This window comes from Globicephala melas, chromosome 12 (genome assembly GCF_963455315.2).
Source record: "Globicephala melas chromosome 12, mGloMel1.2, whole genome shotgun sequence".
NCBI classification, from domain to species: domain Eukaryota; kingdom Metazoa; phylum Chordata; class Mammalia; order Artiodactyla; family Delphinidae; genus Globicephala; species Globicephala melas.
Genome location: NC_083325.1, coordinates 71274735 through 71292417, shown reverse-complemented (window position 1 = coordinate 71292417; position 17683 = coordinate 71274735). Strand labels below are relative to the sequence as shown.

The window sequence follows — 17683 nt, the reverse complement described above, 5'->3', positions numbered from 1 at the left end:
GTTAACAGTGGTTATCTCTGAGTGATGGGATTATACAACTTTATCTTTACTTACTCTTTGTTCATTTCTCTGTTAACTTTATAATAACAAAATAAAGTTATTTTCATTAAAAAAATCATGAGACAGTTGGAAGGAGTTTGTAGTATCAATAAGTTTGGAAGTATTGCTATAAAACGTAAGTTCCCATATGAATGATTAACCAGAATGTCCATTTCTGTATAACAGAGTTAACTGAAAATCTTTTTTTTGTCTAACTTTATTAAAAATATTTAAAATATGAGTTTATTTTCCTTTTTGAGAAATTTCAGTATACTGAATAGAGTTTACACATTGGTGACTGAAAATCTTAGAGCATCTAGGGGTAATTTTTTTTTCTTAGTAACAATTTTTAAATTGCATTTTTTCTGCATATATCTAGGGAAATATCAAAAAGAAAGAGAAATCTCTTACAGCATTGATCTGTAGTACCCTGCCATACATTTTAAACCTGCCCAGTTGGTTAACATCAGTAAGGCATGCTTGTTCAGGTTATCTCAGCACCAAATTAGGTGGAGTCAAAAACCCAAATAGCTCTACTTCTATAGCTGCTGTGACCAGAGAAAACAGTTTCCTTTGCTCTGTTTCCTGGCTTTGTTGAGGCCTACTCTGGGGGGACAAAAGCAAAAACGATTGCCATTTTAAAGGTTCTTTGAAGAGTTTCTGGGGTGGCAGTAATACCACATCAATAACATCCCTCCTCACTAAGTGTTCTAAAAATTTTAGAAATGGACACAGGAGTCAGAGATCAAAACCTGGGCAAACTAAATCAGGAAACAAAACCTGGTAAAATTAAATCAGAAAACAAGGTCAGGACCTGTGATCAAATGAAATTCCAAATAGTTTTGTTCAGGCACAGATCTTTCTTATGGGGAAAATTTGGTGTGTAGAACAGACGTTTAACCAACCAGTTCTGTAAAGAATTATGGCTTCCATACTCATGTCTTAATTCAGAATATTAGATTGTTGTGTAGGGTTGAAGCTATTAGTATAAATGGTATCTTGGGATTGGCTGACTGTGAGTATGACTCAGGACGTAGGTACTTTGGAAGCTGCTTATTTGTAGTTTGTTTTTTCTTTGGTATTTATTCAGGAAATATTCATTCAGTACCTGCTATGTACCAGGTTCCATGCTAGATGTTATCTCACAATAAGCTGGCTCCATTTTAGTGACAATGGGCAAAGGTTAATTTGCATTATTAAGTCCTAAACTTGTAAATGACAAAGTCAGAGTTCAAACCTAAATCTGATTCCTAGGCTTTTATGCTTTTCATTGCCCTGTGCTGCCTTCCTTGTGCTGAGTCTTATTCCACACCTTATTATCGAAAATAAATAATCTAACTTCAAAACTTAAAGTGTAATAGTTTCCTGTATTAAGTTAGAAGGGATTCCCCAATTTTGGAATTTTCACTAGTTTAGATGTAGTCCTCCAAGTTAAGGAAGCATAATTACTAAAGGACTATTGATGGTTCTATAATCCACAGTATCTTAATATTCCCATGTTAGCCTGAGTTTCTAGTTCTTTCTCACTTTAAAAGCATTGTGCAATTTCAATGGAGAGTGGAAAATAAGAATGGGACACAGTACTAGCCCTTACGTTTATTCTACCTGAAGAAGAAAAATAAGTGTATAAAAGGTTTTCTACCTCCTGTTCAAAGAGATATAGAAGAAATGTTTATGAAACAATGAAAAATAAGATTGGAAAGCAAAATGAAATCAGATTGTATGGAGCTGTACTGTCCAATATGGTAGCCACTAGCCACATGCAGCTATTGAGTACTTGAAATGTGGCTAGTGAGACTAAGGCACTGAATTTTAAATTTCTTTTAATTTTAAATTTAATTTACCCCATCAATTTGCCACATTATGGAAGTGGCTGATGACTCCCATATTGGACCATCAGCTCAGTGGTGAAGAGCCAGAGAACGCTTTCCAGCAGAATGATCCTAAAGTGCAATAAAGTGTGATGAAAAAATAGACAAAATGGCATCAGCAAAATAACGTGAAATATCTTCTGTGTCTTATCTGGCCATTTATATATCTGTAGCTTTCTCAATATCCCAGGTTAATAATTATCTTAAAGTGCCACTTTTTTGTTGTAGTTGTGTTTTCTAAAATATATTCCCAAAACAGTTGGGAATTGTTAATATATTTTTAAGGTTTTGTCAGAGCAAACATTTAACTTATATCCTTACACAGAAATTATCGGTTTTCAGTAAAGACTTTTTCATCATTTATTATTTCACTAGATACTAAATTTCTCCATGTGTTGTATTTGGTAAATGTGCCAGTGATTTGGCTGAAATTGCCAGGTGGGTAAGGAATCCTTGAAATTAACTTTATATCCTGGTTTTGGTACTTCGGGAGATTTATGTATGGCATAGATTTACAGCAGATTATGCCCTCTTCAGTTTATATGGTATACCCATGGCAATAAAGTAGAGCCTGCCTTCTCTTCACTTAAAGTAATATGTAGCTTCAAAAATTATTTATCAGTTGGTCATTTTGTCTTTCTCATATGTCTTTAAAGTGTGACTGAAGCCCTTTCTGAAATGTCTTTGAAAAATAGGACTAACATTTATTACAGGCTACATTATAATAGTCATTTGTGGTAGTAACCCTTGTATTTCAGTGGATATGATTCTTAACCTTGGTATAGCTGAGTCTACCTATTAAATCTTTCTCAAAAAAGAATTCTATTGTATTACTGAAACATCAGTGACATTTTCTTACTTAGTAGTCTGGTAGAGCCTTTACATATTTCATAAATATTTACCAGTAGAGTTAGAATTTTATCTGTTGTTAATAAAGCTTTAGGACAAAAGTAAACCGTGTTGTTTATACAGTGATTTGACTGCTTTAACCTAGTTTTTATTTTATATTAATAATCAGTGGCTTTATCTTAATTTGCTTACTAAACTAAATTCAAACATCAAAAATAATATATATGACTATAGTAATTTGACAAGTGGGGACCTTATCAATTCACATTCCTGAGTGAAAAATTAAATTTGAATTTCAGTTAAAGAGCTCTGCAAACTAATCAAAACTCAGAGGATGAATTTTATAGTATATTAATGACATCTCAATAAAGCTGTTTCTAAAAATCAGCCAGCCAAAGGTTGGGGGAGAGCTTGTTAGAGATAATACTGAGAATGAGAGGGGAGAAAATTACTTCTTGGTATTTTAAATGAACACTTAATAAATTTAAGGAGCTGCCCCATTATAGGGAAAGATTAAGGTTGATTTTTGTGTGGTTTGTGGTTTCTTCATAATTGTAATTTCTGTGAGGAGGCACCTGTTCAAGTAGGACTAAATTAAAACTTGTCATCAGATTGTATATTTCACCCAGAATCATTTTCCCCCCTCAGATATCTGCTTTATCTGACTGTATTTAGAGTCTGAGCAGGCAGCAGTTAGAAGGGCATTTAAATGAAGTTCTAGGTAGAAATAAGGCTTGGTAACTCTCCTTTGCCCAAAGTATAAGTGTCAGAATTTTAACTAGGTTTCTCTTTTGTTTGAAACAGTGATGACTCGTGGCACTGCCTCCAGCCCATCCTATAGATTCATATTGAATGATGGGACAATGCTTAGCGCCCACACCAAGTGTAAACTTTGCTACCCTCAAAGTCCAGACATGCAACCTTTCATCATGGGAATTCATATCATCGACAGGTACTACTTATTTGGAGAGCTTCATATGAAATAAGTCATTTCACATATCTCTTCTTAGAGAAAAAAGTTTTATATTCTTGATGGCGAGAAAACAAATTTTAAATTAGGCATTAAACTAGCATGATGAGTATATAGTTAATATATCCATACTGAGTTTTATAGTTCTGTCGCCTAACAATAGCTTTGTTGTTTAAAAAGGGAGACAGGAAAGGTGTGGCTGAATATATGCTTAAGGGGTAAAAACCAAAAACGTGGCTAAGAATTTCCAACTTTCCATATGTGAACTTACGGTCATAAAAGATTTGAGTTTATTAGTATTGTTATTTTTTAATTTTAAAAGTGCTTTATTTTCATTAGGGCAAAACTCAGTGGCTCCTGAGTTCAAGTTGATAGCTTATCAAACTACAAATTATTAAACTATCCACTTGAGATTTTTTGAATGTCATTGCCTCTAATTTGTTCTCCTCTCAAAATATGTTTTGCACTATTATATATGGTAAATTCATGAAACCATTCTCTTATCCTATGAATTATTCAAAATCCTACATTTACAACTATTTAAAATTTAGCATTAAACAAAAGCAAAGACATTTTCCCTCACTTCATCTTTCTCTCATCTGATATATTTGCTTATGGGAACATGGTAATACCAGTCACAAATCTGTTGTCATAATTATGGATTTGAGTAAAGAACTTGATGAAAATCTGAATTCAGTATTCTGCATTTTCTAATTTTAGTTTAATTTATGCTTGTGAGTGGAATTAGCACAGTTCTTTTTTTCATATTGTGATTTCTCTTTCAGAACATCTGCTATGTCTGCATGTCACCCTTTTTAATTTTTACATCAGTGACACAGTATTTTCCTTACCCAGTCTTCCTCTTTGAAGTTGAAATACTTAAAAGCTGTAACAAGGGAGTCATAAATAAATACCATAAATAAATACCAGAGAGGTGTGGAAAGTTTCTCTTTTAACTAAAAGTCTTATGTAGTGTTAATTATTTATATGAAATTTTGAAAAGTTTAAAAGTGCATATATTGGATTTTTTTCCAAGGCCAAGAAAGGTTTCTCTCCCATTTAACTGAAACCATTATCATATTTACAGGGTCTTAAGCACTATTGCCTATTAAGTGATGCTAATATTTCACAGTAGTACTAACAGTCCACTGCTTTTCTTAGTTTAAAGTGATACAGAAGCTTTTTACTTGATAGTTTGCTACATTAGTGAGATTAATGGTCTTGTTTTATAATATGCATCATAAAAATATTATAATGGAAAACAGTGAAGATCTTTGAATGTCTTTTCCTCCTCTAGGGAACACAGTGGTCTTTCTCCTCAAGATGACACTAATCCTGGAATGTCAATTCCCCGGGTAAACCCTTCCGTCAATCCTAGTATCTCTCCAGCTCACGGCGCGGCCCGTTCAGCTACATTGCCACCATCCAACAACAACGTGGTATCCACCAGAGTAAACCGCCAACAGAGCTCAGACCTTCATAGCAGCAGTCATAGTAATTCTAGCAACAGCCAAGGGAGTTTTGGATGCTCACCTGGAAATCAGATTGTAGCCAGTGTTGCCTTAAACCAGGGACAGGCCAGTTCCCAGAGCACTAATCCGTCTTTAAACCTCAATAATTCTCCTATGGAAGGTACAGGAATATCCCTTGCACAGTTCATGTCTCCAAGGAGACAAGTTAGTTCTGGATTGGCAACAAGGCCCAGGATGCCAAACAATTCATTTCCTCCTAATATTCCGACATTAAGCTCCCCCGTTAGCATGACAAGTACTGCCTGTAATAATAGTAACCGATCTTATTCAAACATCCCAGTAACACCTTTACAGAGTATGAATGAAGGACCCAATAACTCTGTTGGCTTCTCTGCCAGTTCTCCAGTCCTCAGGCAGATGAGCTCACAGAATTCACCTAACAGATTAAATATACAGCCAGCAAAAGCTGAATCCAAAGATAATAAAGAGATCGCATCCATTTTAAATGAAATGATTCAGTCTGACAACAGCTCTAATGATGGCAAACCTCTGGATTCTGGGCTTCTGCATAACAGTGACAGACTCTCAGATGGAGACAATAAATACTCTCAAACCAGTCACAAACTAGTGCAGCTTTTGACAACAACTGCAGAGCAGCAGTTACGGCATGCTGATATAGACACAAGTTGCAAAGAGGTACTGTCCTGCACAGGCACTCCCAGCTCTGCCTCTGCTAGCTCTTCAAGTGGTTCTTGCCCTTCCTCTCATAGCTCACTGACAGAGCGGCACAAAATCCTACACCGGCTCTTACAGGAGGGTAGCCCCTCGGATATCACAACTTTGTCTGTGGAGCCTGATAAAAAGGACAGTGCATCTACTTCTGTGGCAGTGACTGGACAGGTACAAGGGAACTCCAGTATAAAGCTGGAACTGGATGCTTCAAAGAAAAAAGAATCAAAAGACCATCAGCTCCTACGCTACCTTTTAGATAAAGATGAGAAAGATTTAAGATCCACTCCAAACCTGAGCCTGGATGATGTAAAGGTGAAGGTGGAAAAGAAAGAACAGATGGATCCTTGTAACACAAATCCAGCCCCAATGACCAAACCTGCTCCTGAGGAAATTAAACTGGAGTCACAGAGCCAGGTAGGTAATTCCTTGCTTCACAGAATGAACATTCCTAGTTGTTTTTTTCTTTTCATTTATTTTATTCCATCCATAGACCATATTTGGATTCAGGCTATGTTTTGCCTATCCCTTGGGCATGTGTTAAAAGGTTAGTTTCAATGGTTGAGAAATTACGGGATGCCCTGAAAAGTTCTCTTTGGAACCTTGGAGGGCGACAATATTAATGTGGCATTCTAAGAAAGTAGATGTTTCTTTCTTTCTATAAAATTAGAGTTCACATCTTTGGAGGTTTAAAAAAATACCTTCCCTGCCCCCTCCTCCCATCTTCCCACCTATTAAATCCAACTCTTTCAGAATAGAACCTAGAAACCTGTATTTTAAAGACACTCCCCAGAGAACTCTGATATGTAACTACATTTGGGAACCTCTGATGTAAATGAAATGAGAGAGAAATGTGAGGAGGTGGACAAAGCTGCCTAGTCTGGCTTGCTTTGCTATTTAATTTCCTTTGAAGCATTTTTAAAAGTCTGTTTCCTTCTCATCTGATTCTAACTGCCCTCAGTCCACAACCCCCATCAGAATAGGGACTTTGAGTATTCTGGGTAGTAGGGTATATAACATGCCCTGAAACAGAAGTAAATACAAATAAACCTTTGCATAAATTGTTATGGATCAGGAACCTCTGTGTTTAGGCTGGGGTAGGGCGTGGAGTGAAAAGTAATAGGCAGCTTCATTTATTGAGTAATTGCTGTGGACTCTGAAGGAATTTAAGAAAAACAGAAAATGTGGTTCCTCCCTGCTAGGAGCTTACACATTATTTAGACAGAATATAGACATACATGAAATAGCTGAAAATGTATTCACAAAGCAGTTTATTAATAAGACTCTTCATTGTGAAACAAGATTCACACTTAGTACGTATAGGTCCTACAGTTTCTTGAGTCAGCTTTATTTTGTGCCCTCATCTCACAGAAGTCTCTCTCTTCCCTCAGGCATACTGCATTCTAGGCACATGGAAGCCCTTGCCATTCCTGAGATAAGCCATGTCTCTTCTAAGCATCTTCTGCCTTGCTCTCCTTTCTATGTCTGCTGAACTTCTACTCATCCTTCACAAACAATTCAGACATCATTTCTGTAAAGCCTTCCCCAGTAGCCTTAGTTAAACATTCCCTTCCTCTCCACTCTCATAGTGCTCTGTATTGTCTCTCTTTACTATAACACTATTTGGGTTATTTCTTTACGTGTGTGCTCTTTGAGAAGGCTGTCTCTTGGTACAACTAAACTAGTGCTGTGTTTCTCAGCTGAAAAACAGCTTTAAATAATAACTATGTTAAAACTCTCATGCTTTAAAATTAACTTTAAAAGTAACAGCTTTATAAGAAAATACCATTGTGTACAATCTTGGCACATCTGTTTTAGTGCACATGTACATGTATTTCTGCTGAGTTTATACCTGGGAGTGGAATTGCAAGATCGTAAAATATGTATGTGTTCATCTTTAGTAGATAATGCCAGTTTTCCTAGTGTGTGAGAATTCCTTTTAGTTGTTCCATATCCTTGTTAATACTTGCTGTTGTCAGTCTTTTAAATTTTAGCTGTTCTGGGGTCTGTGTAGTGATATTTCGTAGTTTTAATTTGCCTTTCCCTGGTAAACATTTATTGGTCATTTAGATTTCTTCTTTTGTAAATAGCCTGTTCAGGTGTTTTGCCCATTTTCCCAATATGTTATATTTTTCCTATTGACCTGTAAGAGTTCTTTATGCATTTTGGGTGAGTCCTTTATTGTTTATATATTTGCGGATATCTTCTCTATGTTGTGCCTTGCCTTTTCTTTCTCTTAATGGTGCTTTTTGTTGGAGTGAAGTTCTTCATTTTAGCATAGTCCAATTTGTCAGTTTTTTCCTTTATTGTTAGTACTTTTTGCATGTGCCACAAAAGACATGTTCAAAAATAGTCATAGTAGTTTAACTTGTATTAGCCAAAACCCAGAAAAACTCCCAAATCCATTACAGTAGAATTGATAAATATATTGTAGCATATTCATACAATGAGATACTATTCAGCAACGAAAACAAAGTGATCTATTGCTACTTGCGACAAGGTGTCTAAACTTCAGAAATGTAACGTTAAGTGAAAGAAGCCACACTTTAAAAAAAAAAATACATGTAATTCTGTTACACAATCTAGAAAGAAATTTTTGTTGAAGTAAATAATGAAACCCAAACAGGTAGACATTTTATGTTGATGAATTATCTTAAGGTAACCATAGTGGAATAATACTGTGAAATAAAGGTCAGTTTTCTCCTGTGCATAGCCACAGACAGATGTAGGAACTCCCTACCTATGCTAGAAGATATGTTTCTTATTCTAGTAAGTACTTAAGTGGGAAGTGACCTTTCTGGGATCTTTCAAGCTAATATTTATTAAAAACTTTCCCAAACTTTTAAAAATTATTTTAAAAAACAGTGTATGTTTTGCACCATCATAAAGTAAGCCATTTTATAAAATTTTGAAAAATATGACAGAAGATAATCACCCATGGTGCTATCGTCGTAACACAGTACTCTCGATATTTCTTTCCAGTTCAGTCTTTTTCCAGTGCATACATTTTATACAGAGATATAGTAGATAAGCACTATGTGTATGTTATCTTATATCCTGTAGTATATTAATATCATAAGCGTCCACATTTTGTTCCAGTGTTAGGTCCTGTTATTTCAGTGAGACCCCAATCTTTCTAATTCTTCTTTCTTCATTCTCTCATAGTCACACTCAATTCATATAGTTTAAAGGAACAACTTGTTTTCTACATTGTTTCAGGTGAAAGTGTAGAATATATTTCCTCTAACTTTGGTTTCCATTCTTAGTTTACAGCTGACCTTGACCAGTTTGATCAGTTACTACCCACGCTGGAGAAGGCAGCACAGTTGCCAGGCTTATGTGAGACAGAGAGGATGGATGGTGCAGTCACCACTGTAGCCATCAAATCGGAGATCCTGCCAGCTGCACTTCAGACCACCACTGCCAGACCCACTTCCAGGCTGAATAGTATGTGTTGGGGACAGAACTTCATTTTAAATGTTTAATGATAATGTGGATTAGTGCTTTGTCTCTCATCATTATTGCACAGACCTTTTGTTGGTTGAGAGTGAAATATCTTTTCATTAATGCCACTATTAGTAATACACAGTTACTTTCAGACATATGAACTTCACTCATCATGTCTATTTTAAGTTACAGTATAACCTCTACTTTTTGTAATTGATGTTAAGGTGAGCAGTTGATGTTAAGGAGAGCAATTTTGTGTTCTTACCCAAAGCATTCCACAGTAGGACTTTCAGAAATATAATATTGGATCAGATTATGTTTCCCAAAGTGTATTCCTTGAACACTAGTCCTATGAAAAAAAGGATTTTGTGCTAACATACACTGGGCAAATGCTACGTGACATATACACCATTCCTCTATTAAAATTCCATAGTGCATATTAAAGGTTTTAGGAAGTCCTGTGTTAGATGAACTAGTTTATGTATTTTAAAAATTGTTTTGCTTTATGTTTGTGCCAGTTTATTGTTTTTTAATTTAAAACAAAATTTTATACAATTTTTAAAGTTTACACTCCATTTACAATTATTACAGAATATTGACTATATTCCCCATGTTGTACAATACGTCCTTTTAGCCTTACAAGTTAAATTTAAAGATTTCTTTAATCCAGCATTTTCCAAACTTTTCTTAATTATGGAATTCCTTTTCTCAAGTAATACATGTTACCCCACAGAATGAGTTTTTCATGGGCCACTGTTTAGGAGACATTTATGTTGAAATAGGTCATGACTCCTCTAGCCCATGGTAGCATTCTCCTACTTAAGAGACACTTTGAATAGTATACTTCCAATTCATGAAGATAGTTTTCACCCATCAAATTTTGAAGTTGAAAAAAATAGTGGTGATAATTCCATTGTGTGACCTTGAAAGTAAAGGAAACTAACCAGCTCACTTTCAAAATTTGCCTGTCCCTCTTCTAATGGGACCAGATGTGGGCCTTGTTTATTTCAGTCTGACTACAGCTTTTAGCTGGCATGACACAATTCCCAAAAGCTTACCAAGATTCCAGACATCTGGAAAGAAAAATCTCAAGTCATCTCTGACATTTTTGGAAGCAGTTTTTCAGCTGACCAGAACACTAGATGAGAGCAGGAGCCTAGGTTCAAGTCTCATATTTCCCGTTTATTAATGGTAATACCTTAAGCACATGAATTTTCTGAGTATCATTCTCTTTATCTGCAAAATAAGAATAGATGAAACAACTTCAGAAGTCTTCTAATTGAAATAGAGATTCCAGACTCTGGGATATCCGGCACAGTTGGGAAGCAATGAGGTGTAAGGCTAAGAGTAGATAAAGTGAAAGTCTGCATATTGATTGGTTTCATCCTTGTCCTTCCCCTTCCAATGTGGGAGACTGGAGGGGTTATCTCAGGAGATACCAAATGGCCAGAAAGAAGATGTCTGGATATTGGTATGTATGGGGAAATCCCTAAAATGCAAAGGTCATGCTACCATCTAAGCATCCAACAGTGAAGGCTACCAGCAGACACAAGCCTCACACTGAGCCTAAGCAGTCAGTGTTTTAGAACACTGTGTCTGTTTAGAATAGACACAGCCAAAGATAATCAGGACTTTGAAGGAAGTCTGTAACTTGAAAGAGAGCAAACAAAACAAGGTCGATCTTAACTTTTTCTTCCCTGCTTTCTATACGTCTTTTGGTCTTTTTGTTCTTTCTGACAGCTTTTCTCAGCTTTATTTTCTGATATTTCTCTTGCAATTAAAAAATTTTGGATATCTAATTTCCAAAAATTCTTTCTTGCTTTTTGTCCCTTTTTTTCTTCCCATGTTATTCATGGATGAAATATCTTTTCAAAAATTTTTTAGTCCATACACTCATTGTATACTTCCTTGGCATACTCTTTTCTTATTTGTTTGACAGGTCCTAGAAGATATACTTCAGCGAACAGGGAGAAAACCAAAAAAGAAAAACAGGGTCCAGGGGAAACAGAGGAACTGAAGGGAAGTCCAGGAATGATCAGCAAGATTAGAGAACAAGCAGTGTTGATTGGAGCAGGGGGCCTGAGTCCTCTGGAAAGGTGGCCTCCAAGGGAGAAATTAAATTTATCTCTTTGAGTTTATAGGAAATATTAATGATAGATTTATGTCAAAAATGTTGAAGCATCCAAAAAATTCTCCTAGAAAAGCAGGAAAATGAAAAAAAATAATTGTTAACTCCAGCGAAAAGAAATCATGATATAAGAAAGGATGTTTGAACATAGTACATGACATGACTTAGCAGTGAGTAATATTTGTGTAGTCGTAAGAATCTAAATATTAACTTTTTATTTTATAAAGAACTGTGATCTCTGTTAGGGAATTGAGGGCACAGGAGGTAATAAGAGAGGTGATGTGAGAGAACTAAAACCCCATCTATCATGATGGGGAGTCAGAAATCTAAAATGGAGATATTTTAGAAATAATTAGGCAAATGCTAAAGAAAACAGCTACACAAGTTGTGGATGGTTGCCTCTGTTGAAAGGGAAATAGTTAAAGGATCAGAAGGGGCAAGACAGGAAACTGCTTTTATTCATTAATAGACCTTTTGGTCCTGACTTTTAAATTTATGTATATGTGTTAATTTGATGAAAATTAAAGTTAATAAAAATAGAAGGGGGACTTACCTGGTGGTGCAGTGGTTAAGAATCCACCTGCCAGTGCAGGGGACATAGGTCAAGCCCTGGTCTGGGAAGATCCCACATGCCACAGAGCTACTAAGCTCATGCTCCACAACTACTGAGCCTGTGCTCTCGAGCCCACGAGCCACAACTACTGAGCCTGTGTGCCACAACTACTGAAGCCTGTGCACCTAGAGCCTGTGCTCCACAACACGAGAGCCACCACAGTGAGAAGCCTGCACACCTCTAGGAAGAGTAGTCCCTGTTCGCTGCAACTAGAGAAGGTCGTGTGCAGCAAGACCCAATGCAGCCAAAAATAAATAAATAAATTAATTAATTAAAAAAAAAAGAAGGTGTCTTCTAGCTCTACAAGTCTGTGAAAGTAGAGTGTTTTTCATTCATAATCTGTCTTGAGGCAAATAGCTCTTTTTTCTTTCTTGAGATTTCCTCCCCTGAATACAGCTCCATGTATAAAAGTTTGTAAATAGGCCAGAATCTGTTAAACCCTGTGCTGTAGTATTGCTGAAGGCCAGAAGCATAGAGGGGAAGAAATTGAGGTAAATGAGGGGAGGGTGATAGCTGCAGACAGTGTTTACAAAGTTTCCATACCGACAAGAAAAAAGGTTTCAAGAGGCATAAGGCTAAGGAAACAAGTTGGGCAGGAGAAAGAAAAAGATAACAAAAGACTAGAGAAGAAAAAAGAAAGAAAAAAAGATGAGGACAAAAATATGATAGCTTATAAAGGGAAGAGAACTGCCTCTGATTCTCTGCCCCCTCTAGCATCTACACTGCCCACCACTACCTTTCACTAGAGCCAGAGTCCATTATCCAGTAGCTGATTCCATGTCTTGACCTTGTGCCCAAAGGTCTCACATAGGACAGTTTAATTATCATAGTATTTCACCACCTGAGATATACCTATTAGAACTTCTGGATCTATCTGCCATGTCACTTATCTTTTCTGTCATACTTTGCACTGTATTCTGAGAGAGTCTGGGCCAGATTTTCTGGATCAAAACTGAATCTTCAACTATATCCATTCTGCTCTTCAGTCAATCTATTGAGTTCTTATAATTGTGGCGATCACGTTTTTAGAAATTTTTTTCATAGAAGTCTATTACCATTTATGTATATGATAGACTTTTAAATCTATGTGATGATAAATTTAGCATATTACTTTAGGGCTCATCTATTTTCTGTAACAACCCTTTTTCCTTCAAAGTTTCTTTCTCTCTTTGTCAAATTTGCTATCTTTCTTTTCTGCTGTTGACTTTTCTTGAATGTTTGGTAAATCAGGGCTGTCTGTCCATATATACTGAAAAAGACCTAGAATGAAACATCTTGGTAGCTAGAGTGTTTCTTTAGCTAAAGTGAGAGGCCTTTTGCTCTGGCAGTGAATGTAGGTTCTGATTATAGAGGCCCTGATTCTTAGTTGTCGTTGTGAAGGAGTGGGGGTTGGTGATGGGGAAATCCCTCGTGGCAGCCCTCACACCCACTTTGGGAGATTCCCTGGGCAGAACTCCCACACTGAGTCATGTACTCACCACTTTAATCCCATGGGCAGACGCCAGAGTCAGCTGCATTCAGAGCAGTGCCTGGTGGCAGCTGTTCAGTTGTCCTTTAATTATCCCAGCAATCACCCATGGCCTGTTCCTTTACACGCTCGAATGACCACTGAACCTGGAGTTGTTCTAGTGTTCTTCTGAGAAAAACCCCCTTTTTGGAAAATCTCCTCTTTGTCCTGATGTAAGGTTTTTAGTTTAGGTCAATTTCACCATCAGTTTTATCTTTCCATCTGTTTTATCTTTCAGAAATTCTTCATTGTTCTAGTCAGCTGCCATGCTGCTTCTTTTGCCTCTCCTTCAGCTGTAGATTTGTTTTCCCCTTTTACTTTTGTTTCAGTGATAATTTTACACATCAAATAAAATATAGATGATATATTTCACACTGAACCAGAAATTTTCCTTAGATCTATTTACATATGAGGAAACTAAGGTCATAAGTTCCAGAGAAAGAAAAGAAAACACACAAACAAAAACTTGCCCAAAGTTATCCAGTTAGTATATGCAGAACCAGGATTTAAATTTCAGTCTGCCTGGTTTCAAAACACATTGTGTATATGCACACACACAACCATACTGTGTGACCAAGTGATTTAAATAATTTTGTTAGAAATGTACTACAAGAGCACATCAAGAGACACCTTAGGAGGATGTTGATCAACATATACAGAATGTGCTTTCTTGGCAGTACCTTCAGAACCTCTACTATGTCCTTTTTACCATCTTTAAATTTCTATCCCTTGAGGGTGGATTTGACTTTTGAAGTTTTGTGAAGTTATTTGGAGCCAAATTTGTTGATCTGAAAAGAATAATACTTTTTAAAACATCAGAACCAAAATTAGATGTAGTTATAAGGAGAAGTATTTTCTTGAAGGACTTGTATACTGGTTAAGACAGTTCTAGAAGAACTTCAAAAATATTTGAACATTGGCAACATCACTGAAGTAAGGAATGACCTACTGAGGTGCTTGTTTTTATGTTCTATGAACATATTCTGAGATGATAATTTTTAAAATCTTATTAATCTGTAGTACATTAATAGTGTTCATAACTAAAAATAATTGTTTCACATAAAACATTTTCAGTACTTCAAAACTCCATTTTTAGTTCCCTGTTTCTGAGGTTGTGTTTAGTGTGTTGTGGCTATCGGTAGGCATCTTTTGCCAGTACAAAACTAAAATGAATAATCTTATGTAGAGATAGTTGACCACATTTGAGAGTATATCTGAAATATAAATTCTGAACAGAATTGCTGGGTCAAAGGGTAGACAGATTTTGCCAAATGGCCTTTCTTATGCCAGTTTACACTCTAACTGATAATGTTCCTCTTTCCACACGTCCTTTCTAATAAGATGAATTATGCATTTTCTCATCTTTGCCAATTTGATGTGTTTTTTTAAGTATCTCAATGTAGTTTTAATCTGTATTTTTTTTATTGTGAATTAGGTTGATCAATTTTCAGTGATTTCATGTGACCTGTTTATATTCTCTGACCATATATCTATTGGGCTATTCAGTTTTCATCTTATTGATTTATAGTTCTTTTTGTATAGTAGAGAAATTAGTCAAATAAAACATTCTAACTGCTGTGAGTAGTTAACAGCCAAATGCAACACAAAACTGAACCAGAAATCTCTTTACCAACAGCTGAAGAAAATTAACTGTGAACATCACAATCACTAGATGCTGAATCAACTCTTAGTGGAGTAAAGTGTGCAAAAGCCACTCTCTTGATTAGACAATGCTTTCTACTTTGTGTGCAGAAGTTTTTAAATTTTTTAATAATATAAGCTCTTTTAAGCTGGAATCGCTGTGGCTCACAGGGATATAAAGTTTTCTTTTAACCATGTTTAAAATGGAGAAAATATGATGTTGAGCCCTTTGCTCAGATGATTAAAAAAAAGCAAAACCATTAATAGCTTGATCAGGAATCGCTAAGAGCTTGTTTCCTACCCCTGCTTCAGCTGCCTCTCTCCAACAGAGACTAGTAAATGCAGTAATGCGTCCCTTTAAAAATTACTATGCCTGTCTTGTGTAACATATATACATACTTACTCATGTTTGCAATAGAGACACAAACAAGACCAAAAATAGTAGGTTTATTCCCTGGACAAAGAGAGATAAAGTGTGTATTTCGTAAAACATTGCAGCAAATCCTCGAGTTTTTTTTATGTAAGTGAGTTTCTAAAGGAAGTCCTAAAAGGTTGAAGTGACTTTTAGAATAAAAACCAACTTCTTTTAAGCATACAGCCTATGCAAACAAAACTTTTAATTGAATCAGTGATTGATTTCTTTGGATTTTCCCCCCCTTTTCACCAAATTTAGCACGTGAATCTTTATTTTGAAAATATTTTATCCAACTTGTTTTCTTAACCTTTTTTCCCATCAAGACTACTAAAATGAGATACTGTGTCCTATTACTGAGTCAAATAAACTATCCTGTAATACTAAGTATTGATGGTAGACAGCCATGTAAGTTTTCTTTGACTCTTAAATATAATTATTTTGTTTAGGTTAGATTTCTAAAATGGAATAAGATTGAAAAATTAATGTGTGCAGCAGAGCAATGAGACAGCTTTAGATAATCTTTGACCAACTTCCTGACTGAAGTAATGAGAGGAATTAAGGGATTACTTTCCTATCACCATTTATTGTTGTTGTTTGGTGTTTTTTGTTTGCTTTGTTTTTTGCTTTTTTTTCCCCAGAATCCTTTTAGAATTTGATTTCTCTATCATTTGTCATGATAAAGAAGAAAGTTTAATTGCAGGCTATAATTCTTTGCATGTAGAAGTGAATGTGCTTTTATATGGACTCCTATGTTTCATTCATACTAAATATTGAGTATATTTCACATAAAAGTGAGCCTAACATGTTTTGTGTGGTTAATAATGATCAGTATCCAGCATTAAATAAATTTGGGGAGCATCCTTAAATCTACTTATTCTCCATTCATTAGAATGAAGAATTCTACCTAATTCTGTTTTTTCTTAAGCCACCAAGGCTTTCTTAGTTTTTGTTTTTAGTTTGCTAGGGCTGCCATAATAATAAAATACCACAGACCAGTGGTATTTTATTGCCAGAAATTTATTTTCTCACAATCTGAAGGCTTGAAGTCCAAGGTTAGGGGGTTAACAGGTTTGGTGTCTTCTGAGGCCTCTCTCACTAGCTTGCAGATGGCTTCCTTCTTACTATGTCCTCATGGCTGTCCCTCTGTCTGTGTTGTCTGTGTCCTAACCACCTCTTCTTTTAAGAACACCAGTCATATTAAATTAGAGCCCACCCTAACGACTCTATTTTAACTTAGTCACTTCACTCAAAGCCCTGTCCCCAAATACAGTCATATTCTGAAGTACTAGAGGTTAAGGCTTCAACATATGAATTTTGTTCTCTTTAGAGATTACAAATAACCATGAGAAACACTAAAAGAAAATAAAGTAATCCTTAATCTCACAACCTAAAATCTACCAAGGATATATAGCCTACGAGCATTTTTTCTATTAATATATATGAAATAGCTTATAAAAACAGAATCATCCTAAACATAATGTCTTAGATTATACTTTTTTTATTTTTCATTTATCAGCATGTTGTAAATATCTATACCATAATTCATTAATCAATCAGCAAATTTCTGGTATTTAGGTTATTTACAGTTCTTTCCTACTATAAATAGTACAGAAATAAACCTTTCAAAACCATTGCCCACACAAAAACGTTCTAAAGTGCACAAACTATTTTCTTCTATTACAAGACATAATTCAACCCCTTTTTTCATTCATCATTATAGACATCAATTAATTATACTGTTATTGTACAGCTATATTCTCAGTTAACAACTGTAGAGTTTTGTCCCCAGACTGCAGTGCCCTTTAGTTTCTGTTCCTGCCTTTTATAGAACATATTTTATCTTTTACTTGCGGCTCTCACTTTATGACAGTAACACTGCCCCTACTTATAGCATATTCTAATATGGTGTAGACTGAATAAGCAGTCAACCAAATTGTTATGATTGTCTTTAAAATAAATAATTTCAGACAAAGTCCTAAGTGATTCTCTTATGGTAATATAT

At 35.6% G+C, this 17683-nt stretch overlaps 1 protein-coding gene across 7 annotated transcripts in view; it reads left to right on the top strand.

Annotated features, from left to right (window-relative positions):
• The window catches only part of NCOA1 (nuclear receptor coactivator 1), a 261841-nt gene that overhangs the window by 190065 nt on the left and 54093 nt on the right, over positions 1-17683 (top strand). For all 7 annotated transcript variants that reach the window (XM_060309246.1, XM_030858266.2, XM_060309244.1 and 4 more), the window contains 3 exons: positions 3564-3711; positions 5027-6347; positions 9197-9377. In XM_060309246.1, the coding sequence (XP_060165229.1) occupies positions 3564-3711; positions 5027-6347; positions 9197-9377 (1650 nt within the window). The remainder of the gene's footprint in view (positions 1-3563; positions 3712-5026; positions 6348-9196; positions 9378-17683) is intronic.